The sequence below is a fragment of the Leptonotus elevatus genome, chromosome 13 (assembly GCF_054856555.1).
Source record: "Leptonotus elevatus isolate MCC_2025b chromosome 13, RoL_Lele_1.0, whole genome shotgun sequence".
NCBI classification, from domain to species: domain Eukaryota; kingdom Metazoa; phylum Chordata; class Actinopteri; order Syngnathiformes; family Syngnathidae; genus Leptonotus; species Leptonotus elevatus.
Genome location: NC_141251.1, coordinates 20,460,753 through 20,481,552, shown reverse-complemented (window position 1 = coordinate 20,481,552; position 20,800 = coordinate 20,460,753). Strand labels below are relative to the sequence as shown.

Below are 20,800 nucleotides of genomic sequence, written 5' to 3'. Positions count from 1 at the left end.
GTCTTATATGATGGTGGCTTCTGCTAATCAATGCATGTCTCCTGTTGCTTCAAATGAGGGGGATGAGGATCCCGCTGGTGTTTTCCTTTAAAAACAATGTCTAAAGGTGTTGAACTCTGGAGAGTTCAAATGAGGGAATGTTAGATTATTAACATTGTTTTTCTGTTTCAATTTATATTTTTCAAAGTGTTTTTGATTTTAGCTAGAGATGTTACAACTGTTCCCCATATGTTAGTTAATCTGTAGTCTTTTGTTCTTATCCTAAGGAAGTAAGGTTTCTGAGTCCATTCATCTCAGAATAGTAGGGAACTGCATATCAAAGGGCGTTCATAAATATCCCTGGAGCCAGGTTTACCCCCCATCTAAAGTAGAAAACAGGAACTGAAGTAAAGATAAGAATGGGGGGTGTGTAGACTCGAAGACTCTTGTCTTGGCAGGAAGTGCCACATGGGGGGCTCTGTCTGTAGGGGCAAAAGATACTTCTTTGCAGACTAAGGGGGAGGGAACTGTTTTTGTATAAATGTATGAGTGTACTTTGAGAAGGTGACATTTTTGGGCCAGATGCTATTTTGAAGCAGGTCCTGATGTCTTTCAGACTCTGAAATAAAGCTGGCAAACTTGTTCACAGATTTCAACTTTGAGTTTTATTTGAACCCGCAGAAATCAAAGAATTGATTTCCAACAATTGCAATAAAGTTAGGGGAAAAAAGTGTTCGTCTTATTTGCTGATTGCTTCTTCTACGCTTTCTGTTAACTCCCTGTGGCTGCGCTACAGCGCCACTCTAGACGTGGCATATACATTACAGCCGTTAAACGTTCTGTGTCTTCTTTTAGACACACACAAGTCTTGAACTGCTTCTGTGTGTACGAGATTTGTTTGAATAAGGAAGCCGGCTTTGCTTCCGTCTGGACTGGGCCTGAGAGTGTGAGAGCTGTAATATCAAATTTAAGACACCTGCACCTTATTCACACTAAGACCTTGTAACACTAACGAGTCACATCACACTGGGGAGAAAAAAAAACACGACCTGTGCTCTATTTTAAATTTTTCATTTTGGGGGGTATTCACTTTTGTTGACAGGTGTTTGGCTATTAATACAGTATTTTGAGTTATTTTAAGGGAACGATACTGACTACTTAGCTTTTTGTCAAAGTGTAAGTTATTTAGTGTTGTCCAATGAAAAAATCTAATAAATATCTACAGAAATGTGAGGGGTGTACTCACTTTTGTGAGATACTGTATGAGTGTTGTACAATGTACCTTATATTTGATTAAAATACAGTAGAGTAGTATTGTTGCATTAATGAACAACTGGGGGCAGTATAAAACCAGACACATCAGACAAGTGGTGCATTTCAGATCTAATTTTATTTATCTAAAAATGTTTCATTTTATTGTAAATATAAACATCATCTGCACACATGTCAATAGCCAGACACATTTGTAATTATCATACTTTAAACAGTAATATCCACAAAAACATTTTGCAGCATTGACATCATACATACAGTAGAAAATTACCAAAGAAGAACCTCTAATCTTAACTAATTTTTTTTAAATTGCAAGCATTATTGTTAAAAATAAAGCACACATCTCAGTGCATCAACTTTTTGCCATCTTTACCATCTAATCTATAGTCCTGATCCCTCCTAATCATATTCTAGTAACATCTTCAGGCTGTGGGTATTCACGACTTAAACAATTTAACTTTGAATCTTGCCTACAAACAAAAATATGATCAAATCTTTCATGTGTATTTTTGATCACTGACCACATTCAGTTGTCTGTCCTGTTATTATCCTAGTGATCAATTCCACCTCTCCACAGCTTCTCTCTTATCATAAAACCCTTTTATTAATACTCACAGTAAGTCAACCTTCCCTTGCACAACTTCATATAAAATCAACAAAATACACACTTGTTCATCTGTGTTATTTATTTAATAAAATAATTTGCAACAGTTACAGAAGCTGTACACGACTAATATGCTGTAATGTGAAGTAAGTGCACATTGTTTACTGCGACTATGAGAAGAATTAACACCAGAATGCCACAACAGTAATCCATAGTATTTAATAATTCCATCGTAGTTTTATAAATATTCATTTATATTTAACATCTTTTATGCATTTCAAATTAGAATAAATGTGTTTGCCGTAACCCTATGGTTCGCTTTAGTGTACATTGTGTTAGTACAAAAAACTAATCTAAGTATGCATATGAGTAAGCAGCAACATTAAAATGATAAACATGTTTATTTATAGAAGCTTGAACCAAAGAGCCTAATAACTTTTAGTTTTTAGGGTTGCTTGTTTATGTGGAGGGAGAAAACATCTCTTTCCAAAACCAAGTAACCGCAAATCTATGAAAATATACCATGTAATGTTTGCCTAATTCTTTGGCGCAAAAACACAACAACACTAGCAGCAAAGGTAATTACAAGGACGAGTGTGTGAACAGCACACCTGGACTTTGTGTGGTAACGGTTAGTTTTCACTTGTTTAAAATGCCCCAGGTCTCCACACACAAGGCTGAACACCCCCCTTAGTGGCAACAAAACGCGGTTTGGGTGCCTGGACTGGGTTAGACTTGAGAGGGGGCAGCGAAGAAAGCACACTGAGCTCAGGAGCACTCTTGAACTGCTTGGCTACCTGTAGGCCGCTGTTATAAGACACCGGACTGTAAGGTGTTGCCACACCAGGCGCAGAGTTTGGAGGAGGCATGACAGATAATTTTGGAAGGCTGGGCAATCCACCTATTTGGGAGGAAAATGAAGCAGACTCTCTGAGTGGGGCTCGTGCCAAGTTGGTGTCGGGGGTTGGAGCAGTCGGACCAGGAGGTGGAGAAATCATGTCAAAATGATCTATACGCTCTCCAAGGCTGGTGGCTGAACGTGGTGGGAGGACTTTAGGAACTAGAGTGGGAGCAGACATAGGTGTTGGTGTTGAGAATCTCTTGATCTCATAGGCACGAGCTGTTTTTACGGGTATCTGCTTCGGTGAAGTTAATGAGCTGCCCACCATTGCTGTATAGTGTCCCTGCCTGTGTTCCTGGCGAGAAGGGCTGGCTGAGAGATTTGCAGCACTACCACTGTAGTTAAACATAGCAGAGTTGAGCTGGTAGGGTTGCCTTCTCATGAAATCCAGAGCTTGGATGCCCTCTCGCTGGGAGCCACCTCTACTCTTACTACCCGACTTGGCCATATTCCTCTGAGGCCCTGTGGGGATAGAGGGGGTGAGGAGTGGGTTATACCCTATAGGTGGAGGGGCACGCACATTGGATGAGTATTTCCATTGAGAGGGAAGAGAGGGGTTGGATGAGGAGTCCAGGTGTTGTGCAGTGTCATGCAAGGACATTTCCTGTTGGTAATGGGTCAGTGGAGGGGCATCCACTACATACATACCCATGCGGTTCTGTCTGCGAGCAAAGAGCTGAGCCCCCTTGCCACCTGCTTGAATGATCTGTGGGGCCTCCTGCAGAACCCGGGGCTTGGGTGCCACAGGAGGAGGCATTTTCGCCATGCCGCTTCCTTCCTGTCCACCATCATAAAAATCTTCAGAGAATGGTTGGCCATGCTTGTGATGCGCGGCCCTCTCATCAAAATTCTGCACCATGGACAACAGCTCGGGATTCGGTGAATTCTTCTTCACTTCTGGTACAATGAACATAGGTTTGGGTTTTCCGCCACGGCGTCGCGCCTCAAGTAAGATTCCTGTACGACCTCCTGAACCAGAAAGAGGGGTTGGATCTGTCGCTTCTGGATCGGAGACCGTGGACACTGGTCCTACCAGTGTCATGGGAATTTGAGTTGGGCATGGATGAATTGTGACTGGCACACCTGGAGGGCCCAATGCAACTCGATGAATTGAACCAGGAGTTTGAGATATAGAAGGAGTAGGAGCTGAAACCATGAATTGTGGTGTCGTTGACACCACAGGCTGTCGTGGACCTGGTACCATATGCTGTGGTGAAGCCGAAACCATGGGTTTGGATGGAGCGGAAAATGTAGGCTGTGGTGGAGCTGGGGGCATTGGAGGCACATTTACATATTGGACTGGATAAGCAGCAGTCATATGTTGAGCTGCGTGTGCTGTCTCTACAAAAGAGGAACTGGTCAAAGGGTTTAGAATGACAGAAGCCTCCGCTGTGCGAGTTACAGGAGCAGAAGGTTTAGAAGAGACTGGAGGACCGGGGGACAGCTGTAACATAACTGATATAGCATTAATAGCCTGCTCTGGGACAGCGGAAAATGGTGGCGGCACAGCAGCTGCTGAGCTAGGTCGCTGGTTTGTCTTTGTGGCAGATGGGTTGAATGCTACGGGAGCTGTTGCAGCCCGGATAGTAATGAAGCCAGGTGTGAAAGGACGTGCAGTTCTGTTGAGAACATTACTGGCAGCTGGCTCTTGTATGGATGTCTCTACTGATGGTGTATTGCCAATGATCATATCCACAGAGGCGATGGCTGGCCTGGGTCCCCCTTGTGTACCCATTCTAGCTGTTCCACCTGTGACCTGGGATGGATCTCCATTCGACATGCTAAAGGTTGCTTGGGCTTGGTATACATCTTGCTGTATGGCTGTATTACCTTGGCTGTCATTGTAAAACATCTGGGCTTGCTCATTTATTGCCTGTTGGGCCGCCTGAGATTGTGTTGCCTCCACCTTTTTGGCATGCTCAGCAGCTCTTTTCCTCTGCTGTTCAAACAACTGGGCACCCTTCCCTGTGGTGGCATTTAAGCCCGGACTTGGAGCATCATCCTCCCTGTCCCCACGGCCCTCAACACCCGCAGTTGCCCTTTTCTCAAGCATATCCAAGTAGTCACTATCCCAAGTTGGGTCAGGGGCAGCCGAAAATCCCTCTTCCTCAAATTCGGACTCGCTGCCAGGTAACAACCCATCTTCTTCTTGCGAGTCCAGGCACTGATCCTCATCCACACTCCCAAAACTTGTGAGTGTATACTTCTTGGAGCGCTGCCGCCTTTTCTTGAACATCAGCACCCCTTTGGAGTGAGGGTTGGGAGCATCCGTCAGTAGGGATGCAATTGTTCTACACTTGCTTCTGGCTTCCTTTACCTGCTTGGCCTGTGGCGTATCTCCTCGATTAAGCTCTGTAAAATGTAAAATCCAAAGCTATTAGTCATTATTATTTTTGATGGAATATAATTAACACACAATCAATTAATGTATCCTGTCAAATTATAAAGTGAGCACATCTACTGTACTCTCAAATATGATGACAAAAATATGTGTCTGTATTATATACAGTATACAGCAGTATGGTCAGGTATCTCTGAATTCTTTTTGAGGTCATCATACAAACCAGTCCTGAATGACAGGGTTTAACAGCCATCAATCACCTCATCTGCTTCAGTAGCACTTCTGGAAAAATTCCAGGCAAGCCTTAAGCTTCTCACATTAGCTGGAGTGAAGGGTAAATCAATAAGTCAGTTCATGTATGTGCAAGCTGGTGGAAAGTTGCAAAGTTGCTGTGTAGGTGACTAGGAGGGGATGCCCTTAATATGCACTTTACACAAATAAAAAAAATCTGCCTTGGAAGACTGGCTTCTCCATGAGTGTGGTGGAGCAGCATTTTTGTTTATGGTGTTCAAAACTGGTAAAAGTCAGATTTTTATTTTATTTTATTTTTCATCATTATGTGTACGGTCTGTAAGAGATAAACAATCTTTTAGGATTTGAAAAAACTCCTTGTGTGTGTACCAGGCCTAAGACTGATTACTAAATTTTGTCCTAGAAACTGCTAGTTAAAAACTGGAAACACTACCAAATATATTGTGTTCCGTGGCATACCAATGAGAATGTCCATAGACTGCTGTACTTACTAGCTTGCTTGGCCTTTTCCATGTATGTTGTTGTAAGTTCCTCATCAACGGGGTTATTCACAGGGCCCACCATGGGCACTAGCTGGCTACGAGAGCTCAGCATCATTGCCTCCTTTGCCCTCTCAGGGGATACCAATGGCACGTTAGCAAGCTCCAGGAAGTCCTCCTCCTGCTCTCCATCCCGTGGCCCCTGGTCGTCTGCCGACGAGATGATGGAAGATGTCTCAGTTGATGTCTGGGACGACCACATTCCTGGAGCAGGGGGCTGGTAAATCACTTCCCTTCGTGCCACCCCAGGCATCCCCCCGTTTCCTCCTCCCCCATGTCCTTCTGTCAAATTTGGATAAGCATGTGCATCTGGGGCGCTGTCATAGCCACTCATCTCTGAAGTCTCCCCTCCCTCAGGGGAGGTCCGTCCCATCGGTTTACCCGTGTTGGAATTGGGGCTGCGTCGCTTCTGACGGCGCTGCCTCTCGTAACCTGCCACATCTGCATCGCTATCAGTCTCGCCATAGTAGGCCTCACTACCAGGCGGCGAAGTCAGGCCACTGGTTAGGGAAGATCGGCTACGGTGGACCTCACGGACGGGCGCTTGGTGGAGGTCAGTGGGTGACAGGGTCTGGAAGGATGCACGGTACTCCTTGTCGATGCGGGGGGACGGGGCGCGGGTCACAAGCACCACAGACTGAAACCCAGTAGGTGCTCTGCAATTAGGAAGGTTGGGGAAAAGACAATAACATGCAAGATTTACAGTTCAAAGAGACTACACTATGTGACATACTTCCCCCCACTGTTTAATGTGAACCAACATAATCCTTTTGTTCTTACCTTTTAACACGGATGTGTAATATCCCTGGAGAGGCATCTATGAGGAGCATAGCCTGGGCATGGGATAGCATATCACATCGATGATCATTGATGGACACCAGCTCGTCCATCTCTTTCAATCCGGCTCTGCATGCCTTGCTACGTTTGCGCACCTACATCAGCACAAATAGAAAGGAATGCTGTCATTCATAACAATCAAAATCAGGTCACTTGTGCCCAAGGTCTAGAATGCAAGTACAGTGAACCGCCGTTTTTGCCAAGGAACTGTGAGTCGGAGAGCTTCATGTAGTGCTTTGCTGGATCTTGTGGCATCTATAGACAATTAGAAGCTTTTTTAGGGGTGCCTTAATTTTGCTATTAATGGCATGGTTTTGCCAGAATACTGTACTATACAGTAATGTAAAAAGCTGTAAAAATCCATAAAAAACGATAGTCAGAAACCGTACATTTTCGCACGTCAACAACAGGAAAGTAGATATGCTCTAAAAATGATAGAGGAATAAGCCCTACCTCAGACACGAGACACAAACATCGCCATGCTTTACATTTGAAATCTGCCGAGTAGCTAGATAAGCCGAACCACTAGCAGGTTTGTTCAGAAATACTACAACGTTGTAGTGGAATGGTGGACACGTTTAGCGTTACGTGCAGCCTAATAAAACCAACCCACTGAGAGGTGCCGTTAAAGCAAGCAAATTAATGTTTTACTGGCTTCACAAGTCAGTGGTTCGGCTTATCTAGCTACTCGGCAGATTTCAAATGTAAAGCATGGCGATGTTTGTGTCTCGTGTCTGAGGTAGGGCTTATTCCTCTGACAGCTTTGCCTTGCTGTGAACATATGCCACATGTTGCCGCTCAAGTGGGACACTCATGCACACTTAACATTTGAAGCCTTGCTATTTCTGCCTGAGATCTGTCAGGACCGTGGCAGTGTGCCTATCCAAAAGTGCCTCAGGTCCAATACCAACCATGTCAGTGAGTCCCATAATGAACAGAAGTCTCAAGACTTTAACCTTCAAGTTTCAAGCAAGTTTCTTTTGGCAAAACAAGTGAGGTCAAGTCCCAACTAAATTTCAGGCAAGTGGAGTCAAGTCATTACTTGGATTAAGCAAGTCATACAGTCTTGTTTAGCCACAAAATACATTCACATTCAGTATTGGTCCTTGTGTTAGCAGTATTATCACATTCACGATCAAATTTTTTTTGGTTACAAAATCACTCTGTTTAATTAAACAAATAACCAACATGAAGCTTAGTTTATGTTTGACCAGCTGTTGATGAACTAAACTGTGATGTTAACGTAGCTTACTTGTGTTTTTGGGGTTTATATTTCCAGTTTAATTTAAACGCTAAAAGTTATTGTGTGCCTTATGTTTGGTTAGCAAACCTTGCACATTGTCATTCTTGTTTTCATATTTGCTCAAAAACAAAATAATCCTTAAATCCAAAAGTAGTAATCTTTAGAGCTATCTGTATGATGTAAATCTGTCACTGTTGGAGTTGGAGGACCCAAATGCAGGGAGGCAGGAGAACCACGGCAGGGATGCATGTTATACTGAAAACAATTTATTTAACAAAAACACTACCAGGGATACTGGGTGAACAAAACCAACAAAGATCTGAAAAGACCAAAAATCAAAGTAACAACAAAACACCAGTGGTGACAGCGACAATGATCCAACACAGACAGAGGGGAGACACACAACCAAAAACAGAAACCAAACATGACAAAATCTGCATCTAGCATATGGGGTGGTTGCCATTTTCACGCGCATTACACAGATAACTTGTTGAGTCAATGTAGTTGAAGTCTAAGTCAAGTCAAGTCCTAATATTGCTGACTTAAGTCTGACTTGAGTCAAGTCACGTGAAGTCATCTGATTGGAGTCCTCCCACAACTGATAATGAATTCAAAGCAAGTCAGTGCAGTGTCGCTCGCACAGTATTAGCTACTGTCCTGACTGTACCATTAGACTTAAAAAAAGAATCGCCTGAGTCAACTTAATTACTTTTCTCCTAGGCTATTCTAGTTGACACGTAAAGCAATCCTCATCCTCATTTAGCAAAGCCTTTTTCAAAGTGGCCTGCTTGTGGTGCAGAATATCAATGATTCATTCAGTCACCTTGCGGTCAAAAAGCGTAACAGTTCCCTTACAAGCCGACAAACACACACACAACCACACGTACACAGGAGAATGCCACTGGTACAAAAATACATACTCACTCATAAATAAACACACAAACGCGCACAGGCACCAGTCCACGTGCGCAAACCCAGCGCTCCCAAAACTCTAAACTGTCAGAGCTCCTACACCTGTTGGCGTATATGACGTCTGATGTGACCATGCCTTCCCTGCTCTCAGGGGCGAAGAAGCGCACCGATTTAGGAACAGCAACAGCTGTCTTTTGCCGTAAAGGTGATTTGATGTCCCCGTCACTCGGTATAAACACAACTAAGTCATCTAGATATAAAGACTTAGGTTACAAAAGTGCATCATTTAATTAGGGATGACCTAAACCTCTGTAGGTGAACTTAATTTGACCTCTAAACTTTTGAATGCACATGATTAACTGCTCAGTGTTTTGCTGTTCACTAACAAGGAGCCGAATGGCATGGAGTTTGACCTGTGAATCGACCAGTACCCACATTTTCTGTTCTATCTCAACCCATGGTTTCCTTCTATGCCTTTCTGTGACCCCGACAGTCTCTCTGTATTCTGTTGCAACCTGCTGATGATACTCTGCAGTGCTATGTCAAAGACCAACTCCATCAACGTTTTTTAAAATAATCAACGTCATCATTATTGTTTTTGCAGGTTTTTTTTTTCGTCTTCCATCTCTTGCTGGCCATCTGACTGTCTGAGACGCACATGCGCAGTAGTGGTAATCCGGGACATTTAATGTAAACAGAAGCACCGTGGCAGTGTCATGGCTAACTGGAGTCTCAAAGTTGTGGCTCATGTCTGATTTCATTTCGGATGTAGGGGCAGTCATGTCTGGAAGCTAGCCTTAGTTAGCACACACGGCTTAAGTATGTGTTGGATGTAACATTACCAGTGGCATGTTAGCCATAAGGAAGTTTTGGAAAAGACCCGCACGGCTGGTCCATTCCAGGCTGAATTGGTCTTGCATCGGCCGCGCACAAGCCAATGGGTGCAACTGAAGACCACATGGTTGTGTTGATGAATATGGCAAATCACTTCTGGTGCACTTTGGCAACTTTACTGGTCACATATGCGAGTAGATGAAAAATGTACTTGCGTGTTCTCAAATTTTAGGCACAACCATTGTGCAACTATTTACAAGGATTCTATACTGTTGTTAAATTGTTATGTTATCTTTGTGTCACAATATCAAAGTATAAACATGATGAAGACCACTATTTAAATACCAACTTTTTTTGTTCATCCTTATAGCTTTTCCTGAGTTAGGGTCGCAGATTTGTATTATACAATAAATGTACAATTTCAGGGGTCATTTCCTTGTAAGTTTTGGCATAGGTTGTATGGGTGGATACCAACCTTCCCTATTTATCCGTGCTTGGGACCGGCACTGAGTACAGTTGGCTTTCACCCAAAATCTCTATGTCACATATTAATCCATAGACCGAAGCTGAAAGTATTAATTATTAATTATCAATTATCAATTATCAATTATCAATTATTAATTATTAATTGAGTGTGCACAGGTTTATTTTTATTTTTATTAAGCACTAAGCTGAAACACACACCCTGTCTAACCCTATTACCCACCGCTTCTCGACCCAAAATAGAAACCTGCTCGGTCAACACTTTTGTGGGCATAAAAGCCTTTATAGATGTCATACAGCTCATGTGACAGATGATGTCAAGGATTGAGTCCTTGTAAACAAAAACAAAAACAAGTGGTAGATGTTTACATTTTATTTTCGTGCCTTTTGTATACAATGTAGATAAATGTATATTTGAATAAATAAAAAAAAACATCCAAAAATGTCAAATTTAGGAACACAAGATCACAAGTCTTCCGTTGACCTGCAATCATCACACCACGCAGCATCTTAATCCCGACTTTACCGCTGTGGTGCATGTGTTTCCATATAAATATCAAATAACGTGACAGCCTGAACTTGAGTGAGTGATTATAGTGCCAATGGCATGTCCACTCTATACAATAAAAACACATTAACAGTTGGTACGAGGTTGACCTGAATCATATAGCCACAACCTTACCAATTAAATGTGGACAAAGACATCGGTACATATCATCTATCAAGGTCATATTTTCCCTACTTTTTGTGTATTTCCATAGACATGGCTAAGTTGACAATTTGTCCAATCTTTCCATTTGAAATTGAAGTTTAATGTTGGGTAAGTGTTTAGTATGGGCGCGTAGCTCATTTTGCTTCAAGTCTGGGGTGGAAGATAAGATTTTATGTCCCCTAAACCGACACAATTCCAATTTTCACTCGCAAAACCTAAAATATCAGTCTTTAAAAATGCCAATTGTCCAACTGAGTGCCCCATCTTACCTTGGCCACCTGTAGTGGTTTCTGGTGTTCTACACCACCCTGCAGACGGAAGCCCCATGGCGCTCCACCGGACAATGTAATCAAAACTTCCTCAGCAACCATTCTGATGCTCTCCTTTTGATCTTTATTTTCTGGCTTTTCTTTTTCTTTTTCCTGGATTTGTCCCTGTTCTTTGTTTTTTCTTGCCTGGGTGGGGGCCCTCAATGCCTTGGTCCCATGGTAAGCAGTAAGGGCCCCCTTCAAACACTCCAACCTACGCTTTGCCTGCCACGCTGTCTGCGCTCTGACGTTTTTCTAAGTCCAGCCCCGAGGACCATGCTCATACCTGAACGTAAACGCACACACACACACACACACACACACACACACTGGTGTCCTCCCCGCCCCCCACCACCCTGGCTAAGGGTATGATCGGAGGATTGTCCGCTTACACCGAGGAATGCCTTTCCTCAAATGAACGAGGGACGGCTCGAGCGCAACACTTGTCCTGTCGCTCAGACCAGCAGTATGCCACTGAGCTGCTGATAGCCCCTCCAAAAATAGCACTCCGCTACCTCTGCTGCTCCGCCAGCTCCTCTTGCAGACCAAAGAGGAAAAAAGTGAGTGCTCAGGAAACTCCAAATAGCAATTTAAAAAATGAACAAACAAATAAATAAATTAGGGCTGTCACTATCTAATATTCTTAGAATCGATTAATCTATTGATTATTTAATCTTTTAATCAACTAATCGGATTAATTGTAATTTTGCGTAAAACATTTTTTTTACTTGATTGCTATTTATTAACCAGTGATTGGTGATTATTTCGTACTTCGTATTTGCATAGCGATTAAAAAAAAGAGGGGGGGGGGGATATACGTCGTAATGACGTCTGATGACCATGCCTTCCCTGCTCCAGTTCAGTCATTGTTTCAAGTTCAGTCAAGTAAAAACAGATGTTTCTTTCATGAAGGACTACAGAAATCAGTGAACAATTACTGTTTATATTCTAAAATCAGAGGATATGGACAATTTTAAATAAAAAATTGCTCCAAATTATTACTTGATTATCAAAATAGTTATTATTTATTACTGGTCAATTAATTTTGACTGCTCTAAAATAAATGAAAATATATTAAATATAAAATAACTGGACAAACTATAAATAAATAAATAAATTATAATTAAATAATGAAATGTATGCAGATTTATGAGAATGTATTGGGGCATTGTGGGGTAATTAAGTGGGCAGAGAGTGGCAGAGTTGTTCTCACAAGTTAGCAGAGGTGAGCACTTCCGTCAGTCATCAATGACGATGCCCACTTTTGGCGAGTAATGACGCGAAATCTTGAAAAAATACACGGACGGAGCACCGACTGGAGCAGGTTTACGTCCGTCGATCTGGGTGAGTAAAGACGGTCCTTCTCATTCCATGTTTTTTTGTAAAGCTTCACATCGCAAAGCGTTCACCAAAAATTCGAAAGCACTTTTCAAAAGGTAGGCATCGTCATCGGCGAGAATTGACGATTGACGGAAGTGCCCACCACTGCAAGTTAGCAACTATTTCCACAATTGAGTACTATATAGTCCTCAGTCTTTGCACATTTTCAGCAATGATCTTTAAAGCCATAAAAGGGTAATATTGGCTCACAAACCCAAACCAAATGTTGTAGACTCAAAATTCTTGCTGTATTTAGTTTAATTTAGCATCCTGAAGATGATACAAGCATGAATTCCATAGTGTACACGTTCATTTTGAAGACTTTGACAGAATCACCTGAAATGGAGGCTACATTCAGGTGCTGAAAACGCATTTAAACTGAAACACATCTGTGGATCTGCAGTCTGCGGGCCAGACGTTACCCACCACTAGCTTAAATATTTCAAGCCAATCTGTACTGTAACTTCTAACATCTCTTATGTTTATGATACGTGATGGGTTATTTCGTTGATTGTTGTGAGGCTGCTGTGGCATCCGTTCAGCTCCTCTGGAAAAGAAGACATTCAAAGCTGTCATCATTGAGCTTTTGGGATAAATGGAGGATTGAGTAGCCAGCATAGCTTTACTCAAATGTGTCTCCAATATAACTACTGAATGAAATACAAATGGGTATCACTGGTATTACAGTATACTCAAATGTACAGTGTCCACATGCCTATTCATGGTAATTTTGTGAGATTTCCCTCTGTTCTATTCAAATCACAAAGAAACCACAAAGAAATGTATCTCCAAATTTGTAGTTGTTTTTCCTTTCAATCTAAATCATAGAAAACTTTTCATTTCTCAATTACCAAAAAAACAACATCATCTGAAGATACATCCTTTTCACATATTAATCAACACCAATGAGATACATGATCTAAAAAATTAAATGTGGAAATATACAATGAAATTTTGTATTCAACATTTTTGAGTTGATCATGAAATTATGGCGATACATGTTTTTTTTACATAAAAATAACATCATTTGGAAATACATGTAAACATAATTTCTTTCGATAACAGCATGTTATCTCCCTTTTTTCTTTATAATGCAAACCACAAAGAAAACACCTTTTGTTTGTTTTTTGCATAGAACAGAAAGCCTATCATGTGGAGCATGGCATTGTGTGTGACAGTTTTGACGTTTCCTACTCACATACTACTACATACATTATCCATTGTATATACAGTATCCCGGGCAACAGAGAGTAGGCACATGTAAACATGGCTAAATTATGCTGTATTTTCCTTTGGGGCATGGACTGGCCTTTAAAATGTTTTATATAGTATAGAGCTGGATTCCCCAGCAGTGTGGCTAATATGAACGCTGTGCTGGAGGTGACCAATGATAGCTGCTCCCTTTGGCAGCTCTGCTCTGCAGCTGTCTCTGCATCTCAGGATAGCAGCTAAGATCGGCCCTCCGGGTCAGACACTCGCAGGAAATGTCACCCCGTTTCCCCCACCTTGGTGTCAGATCGAACGAGTTAAAGCATGGTCTATTTTACACAGATAAAACGCACTCGGGTTTTTTGTCAGGTCTTCAGTTACTCCAGAATGGAGAGGGAGGTATACTGTGTCAACCAGTTTCAACATCAGTTGTGCACCCTCTTGTGTTTAAAGGTGGTACTGTAGTTAAGTTTTTTTTTAAGGCCTCCTGAACACGAGCCCTGCCACAAATATCGGGGGGGGGGGGGGGGGGGGGGGGTCAATATTATTCAACACAAACAAACCACCTTCATTTGAGGCACATCAATAGTATTAGCCTGCTTACGCAATATCTAAGATAAAATTTTCAAAGTGAGAATTTCAGAGGGTCTTGTGAAATTAATTTTATTTTTTATGGTGTTCTATCGGTTCCAACTGTTATCTAATTGATTAATGGTTTGGGGTGCGGATTATTAGTTCCCCTGATTCAGCCACAATTAACCATCATTGAAAAGTACAACAGCGCCTCTGTGTGGCCATACTGAACCAATATGCCTTTTCCTCCCAAGTTGGACAAATTAAAAAAATAATATTTAAAAAGTCAGCTATTTACAATACCAATTTTAATACTTGTCACAGTGGGGGGGAAATTCAGAATGTTTGTATTGAGAAATAAACTGATTCTGGACACTTTATCACAACAGCTTTGGTAACGTTGTGAACTGAATAATTATCTGCAAACACTATATCCTAAACATATAAGGAGTAACCATTCACTATAAAATAATTTAGATTAGATTCAGATTATAATTTACATACATTGCTTGTCCCCAGTGTTGCTGTATTATAACCATGAATTATTTATATTTCATCATGAGTCAGTCTGATCAGTATACACTAAGTCTTGAATGAACACAATGTCTCAAATTTACCACAGTGTGGCGACAAAGTCACACACAGTCTTTTGTCAGCCAGTTCTCATGCAGCATATTTCCTCACACACACACCCCACCCCCCCCCCCACACACACACACACAAACACACACACACACACACACACACACACATGCGCACCCCCCCAACCACACACACACATTTATTTTATGGATTTGTACAAAGTACAGCCAAGTCGGAATTTTATGTAGTACAAATGACAGTGTGCTTTTAAAACAATCGCATATAGCTTTGCTTTGAATATGTTTATTTTAATGTTAACAAACAATGCTAACGAATAACATGTATCACTTTTATAACCTTTTAAAGAACAGATATTTGAACACTAGCAATGGCACGACCCATGTAGACGGTTACTGTTATAATACTTACCGGCATATATTCTTTATCCTTCGTGAAAATTGGCTAATATTACTGCAGCGTATTGAGATTGGCTACTTGGGAAATGCTTCTTAGTCACCAAGTCTCACACACGAGAAGTAGCACAGTTTCCATTAAATTAAAGCGAAAAATATGGGAGGAAATGGTTTATTTCTTGACATACGGTTAAATTATGTCATAAGCGGTACAGTAAATGGATGAATTCAAGACACCGTTGTATACACAATCTCATATACACACAAGCGAATGATTTTGGCATTATTTCCCACTGATTGCGTGTTTGTTTGGCGCCAACAAAAGGCGGCAAACAAAGAGGATGAGAGTACGACAAAGGGGGATATCCTCCTTTTCAGTGCGTTTTGTCTTATTCGTCGCCACACGCTAACATCCTCTTAGCCAAACAGCTAGCGGCGGCCATTGTTGACTGCCCCCCTTTGTGTGTGTGTTCAGTGGAAAGTTGGACATTTGATCATGTTCCTTGCAACGTCTAACAGGCAGAACCGCAGGGTGTTAACTTTGGGGTTTATTTGGCCTTTTTGTGATGGTTGACTGCAGCGTTATGCCTGCACGGCAATGAGGCGGTGGGCACGGGTCCAAGTGGCAGCACTGAAGTGTAATCCTGTGCATAAACGTGGGGATGACATTTTGTATACCTGGTTAGCCGCAGACAAAACACATCAATGGTACGGGGCCAACTAGGACACCAAACAAAAAGACGGCCAAATGGGACGCAGGGTAGTACTTGCAATGTTTGACCTAAAAACACCATAGACACATTTGTGCGTGCGTGTGTGTGCGTATGTTTAAGACACTGATTCCCAATTTATTGTGAAAGGCCACAATTTATTTTCCCTTTCATTTTTATAAAAATGATAATTTTTTACAAATACAGTGCAATATTGCTTTGGTGCCAACATGTGGCATCTTCAAACCCAGGAACTATTGAAGTCTTCATTTAGTCAGGCCAAAAATGCTCACACCATCTGTGGCATCTGAGGCAATTAAAAACCTTATTGGGTGTGTGTCAATTTCCCGTAATTTTTTGCTATTTACAGCAGGATTCGGTCCTTGTCTCTAATCAGTGTAAAGTGATATTTCCTCACACACACACACACACACACACACACACACACACACACACACACACACACACACACACACACACACACACACACACACACACACACACACACGCACCCCCACACACCCACACACACATTTATTTTATGGATTTGTACAAAGTACAGCCAAGTCGGAATTTTATGTTCATTTGTTCATCTGTCCTTGCCATCGATGTTTACATGCTCTTCCACTAGATAGCAGAAGGTACAATTTTTCACCTGATGCCATTCATACTGAATAAATAGCTTTGGGTTCAACGATTTGACAGATTTTACACTAAGTAAATTTATTATTATTATCATGATTATTTCGGTATAAAGTGGAAACTTCATTTACAAATAAAATTTATTTCCATGACTATATTCTTGACTATTCATGACTATAATCTAACCCTAACCCAGAACACCAATTTTTTTTTTTATAGTATATATTTTTTTAATCAGAAAAATAGCACTGTGTATATCTGTGTTGTACTTTTGAAAAGCTCACTTCAGTAATACAAAATAGTCTAAATAAAAAATGTTTTCCATTCTTTTATTCTCTCCACTTTTACTGAACTTAATCTTCTTCACTGTATTTTTTTCTCTTTTTGCTACACTCTCCTTTCTCTCAGTAGCTTCCCCATCATTTCATGGAAAAAGGTCCACAGTTTAGAAATGATTTTAACGCCCTGGGCTGGCGTTACTGCCTTTATCGATCGACTCACACTGCTTTGTCAAGTTCTCTACACACACCTCACTTATGTTTTTCTCGTATTTCAAACTTCAATTCAATGGACTTCATCTTCAGCTTCTTCTCAGCATTCGCTTTGTTAGGACTCATGGTTTGAAAAAACTAATTTGGCAAAATATGTATGATAGATGTAGCATTTTGAAGTGCTTTTGAGCAGGGGAATCAGAACTAAATAATGTATAGTTGCTTTAAATCAAAGAAAGCTTTCTTTCAGTTTTGATGAAACTGGACCATTAACATGAGAAACAGAAAATTCAACTACCTAGATGGTCCCTCAGTGATCATGTTAACTATATCAGAATTTTCACCATGTCTATTTTGGTATCAACTTTAGCTTGAGCGGGCCTTTATCTTAACATGCTCCAAAAGCAGCTAATCATTTTATTTTATTTTTCTCCACGAGCGCCACAGGCGCCAAATCATCCCTGTCATCATTTATTCAAGGCGAGGAGCTCGCTGGGAACACGTGACAGATGTCTGCAAGAAGAAGAAGGAGAAGGAAGGAGAGAAAAAGTCGCATTTGGTAAATATGGCGCTGTGGCTGCTAACCGCTATGAAAGGCATCATTTATCCTTGGACACGATTACGCTGAGAATAATCCCGTGAAGGCCGGGAATCAAAGGCAGTCGGGAATACTAGGCAGGACGTTGACATGACCACAGCCAGCGTGTAATCCACTCACAAGACTTGCTGCATGATAGCATTGGGATGCTGTTGGATGATGATGCGACAACAACATGAAAATCAATAACATGCTTGCTTTTGATGACACAAACAACTTGGACGATTCAACAAGACTGGATGGAATGGACATTTATAGTTGGTCCACGGAGGATTATCAAGAGTCCTTTAATAACTAGAAAGGGAGGTTGAACAATCATCTGGGACTTGTGGTCCATGTGTCGTGTAATTGTGACATCATCTAGCAGCAGCCAATAAAAATGCTCCACCAGATGACGTCGCTCCGAGGCGACAGCCGTGCTTGTGGCTGAATGGCTTCCCTGCTTTTGTCACTTAAAGCGCCCATATTATTCAACTTTTCCACATGCTAAAATATTCTCAAATGATCGTTGTTTCCCCATTGCTCTCCATGGAGCATATGAGAGTATTAAGGGCTAGAGCAGCAAGCTTCTCGAATTTCTGTGGGCGTGACAAACCTTTAAAAAAGTTGAAAAAGTGTTTTTTAATCAACACAGAAATTTCTTGAGCTCAAATGGACTTTTTGATAAATTTCAGTCAGGTTTCCAAACTCATCACAGTACAGAAACAGCTCTGATTAAAATACTGAATGATATAAGATTGAGCATTGACGCAGGGAGGTTATGGGTGCTCGTCTTATTGGACATCAGTGCAGCAGTTGACACGATTGATCATAATATACTGTTGCACAGGCTGGAAACTTGGGTGGGGTTAAATGGAACAGTCCTAAAATGGTTAAGGTCCTAACTGAAGGAAAGGAGTTACTTTGTGCCCATTGGAAATTTTGAATCTGATCGATTATGCTGCACACAAATGGAATATGTTGCCAACATAAGTGAAGTCAGCCCCGAATGTAAATGCTTTTAAATCCATGTTGAAAACTTTGCTTTTTTTCCACATACCTTTGATTAAGGTCTTTTAAACAGTTTTAAATCATGTATTTTCTCTTTTATTGTTTTTTTTTTTTTTACATCCTTACGCTTAATGTTTTTAACGTTTGCTGTCTAATGTTTTAACATTGTCAATGTATGTTCTTACAGTACATTTTTTAACCTACTTTTGTTTTCTTGCTCTGTTGACTATTGTGTTTGTCGATGCTTGTTTCCTTGTGTAAAGCACATTGAGTTGCCTTGAGTATGAAGTGTGCTATACAAATAAACTTGCCTTGCCTAGAGGCGTTACCACTAACCCGAGGGGATGGGGTCGAGTGCACTTCCGTGACTTAGTGACGTCAAACGGTGATGTAAATTAGTAGTAAAGAGCATACAGAAGGCTTTGATACAGCCTCTGACCTGAAGAGGACGCTTAACGAGATTACACCACGGTATTTTAAAGCCATCCACAGTTAACTATAGACATATAATGATTAAATCTTACCTTTGACACCATGGCGATGTAATTTTTTATGAAATATTAGGTGTTTTGCTGGTTAGTTTTTTAATGTGGAAGTAAAACGCACGGTTCAGTAAAATCCCGCCTCTCCCCGTGTGCTGCAGTCTGCTGTTGGGGCTCTGCGTTTGAAAACTCCTCTGAATGGCCACGCAACGCAAGCCATCAATTCTTCAATAAACATTTGAAACAAAATGGCTTCTTGCAGCAATAAATCGTGGAGGAGGAGGGGAGGAGAGGGAAGAAGAGAGAGGAAAGAAGAAGGAGAAAAAAATATACCAGAGGGGGTCATGAATCACCGACCTGTTGCTTTCAGGGTAAGCGCACTAACCACTACACCATTCATTCAGTTATGTTCAGCAGCGCAAAAGTTTTACTTGTTTACACAAGTATGAGCTAGAACGGATTTTAAGATAGACAATTGTCATTTCATTGCACTTTGGCATTGCAAATGTGAAGGATTATTGATTGCTTTGAATTCATTTGGACAGAATGTTTACTGATAAAGGCTACTTTTGTCACTGTCCTGTGAGCATGGAGGTCTCAGAGAAAGTGGGCGTGCGCTTAGTCCGCAGAGGCGGTGCGGGGGTGGATCCGCTCCTAATGATGTCCATAATAGCCAACAGCTCGTTTTCTCAAGTTGGGAGGGGCTGGTGCTTGGAGAGCAGAATGACCTAGAATTACTCATAGAGAAGCAAATGGAGGAAAACACAATTTTGGTGATGTTTTTGGTGAGGAATTAGCGTTTTAACATGGCTAAAAGCTCCAAAAAGTTTATTTTTCACGTTGCTGTCTCTTTAAAGCAATAGTAGTTATTACAAAAAATTGCCAGCAGGTGACAGCAGAGTATAAGAGATCAACCAGGGTCATGTTGCAAAAAAGCGTGTTTCCCCAGTGTTTTTAACCGATTTGTGAATAATGATGAAGCTTAGCTATATTCTAATGTTAATTGCTGCAAAACAGAAACAGATAGAAATATAAGTTTTTTTTCCGTTAAAAGAAGAGACTCCAATCTTTCTTTTGGTAGGTTCCATGTTTTTATAGCAATAGAACACAATATTCTGTGGGCCTTGCTAAATCAATGAAAATACAGTAAAACAGCCAGGAGTGAGTTGCTTCAGTGAAAATGGCTGGGAGTGAATGAGTGAATTCACTCAGCCCGAAACTTCACACTAGGTAACAACTCAAATTTTTTTGGTTATATATGAAAAAATATACACGTATAAAACTATATATAAAACTGATGGAATTTTTTGTTTTTAACCCCCCTCGATCCAAAGCGAAGGCCCGACGGCAGAGTATCATTTAACATTTTCGTCGACTGGAGGAGGAGGGTTGGGATTAGGGGCTTCAATGTGGATGCCCCCTTAAACATAATCTTCACTACTTTATTTACACGCTCGCTTGTATTTTTTGGCACACACACATGCCCACACAACTTGCAGTAATTTAATTCTGT

The 20,800-nt window shown here is 41.2% G+C and overlaps 1 protein-coding gene across 1 annotated transcript; it reads right to left on the bottom strand.

Annotated features, from left to right (window-relative positions):
• Nucleotides 1-1,430: 1,430 nt before the first annotated feature.
• On the bottom strand, nt 1,431-11,553 carry synpo2la (synaptopodin 2-like a). The gene is made up of 4 exons (XM_086092206.1): nt 11,179-11,553; nt 6,669-6,820; nt 5,841-6,544; nt 1,431-5,108 (listed from the first exon to the last, which is right to left on the bottom strand). The coding sequence occupies exons 1-4, from the start codon at nt 11,278-11,280 to the stop codon at nt 2,503-2,505; spliced, it is 3,564 nt and encodes a 1,187-aa protein (XP_085948332.1). The 5' UTR covers nt 11,281-11,553; the 3' UTR covers nt 1,431-2,502.
• Between the last annotated feature and the right edge of the window lie 9,247 nt (nt 11,554-20,800).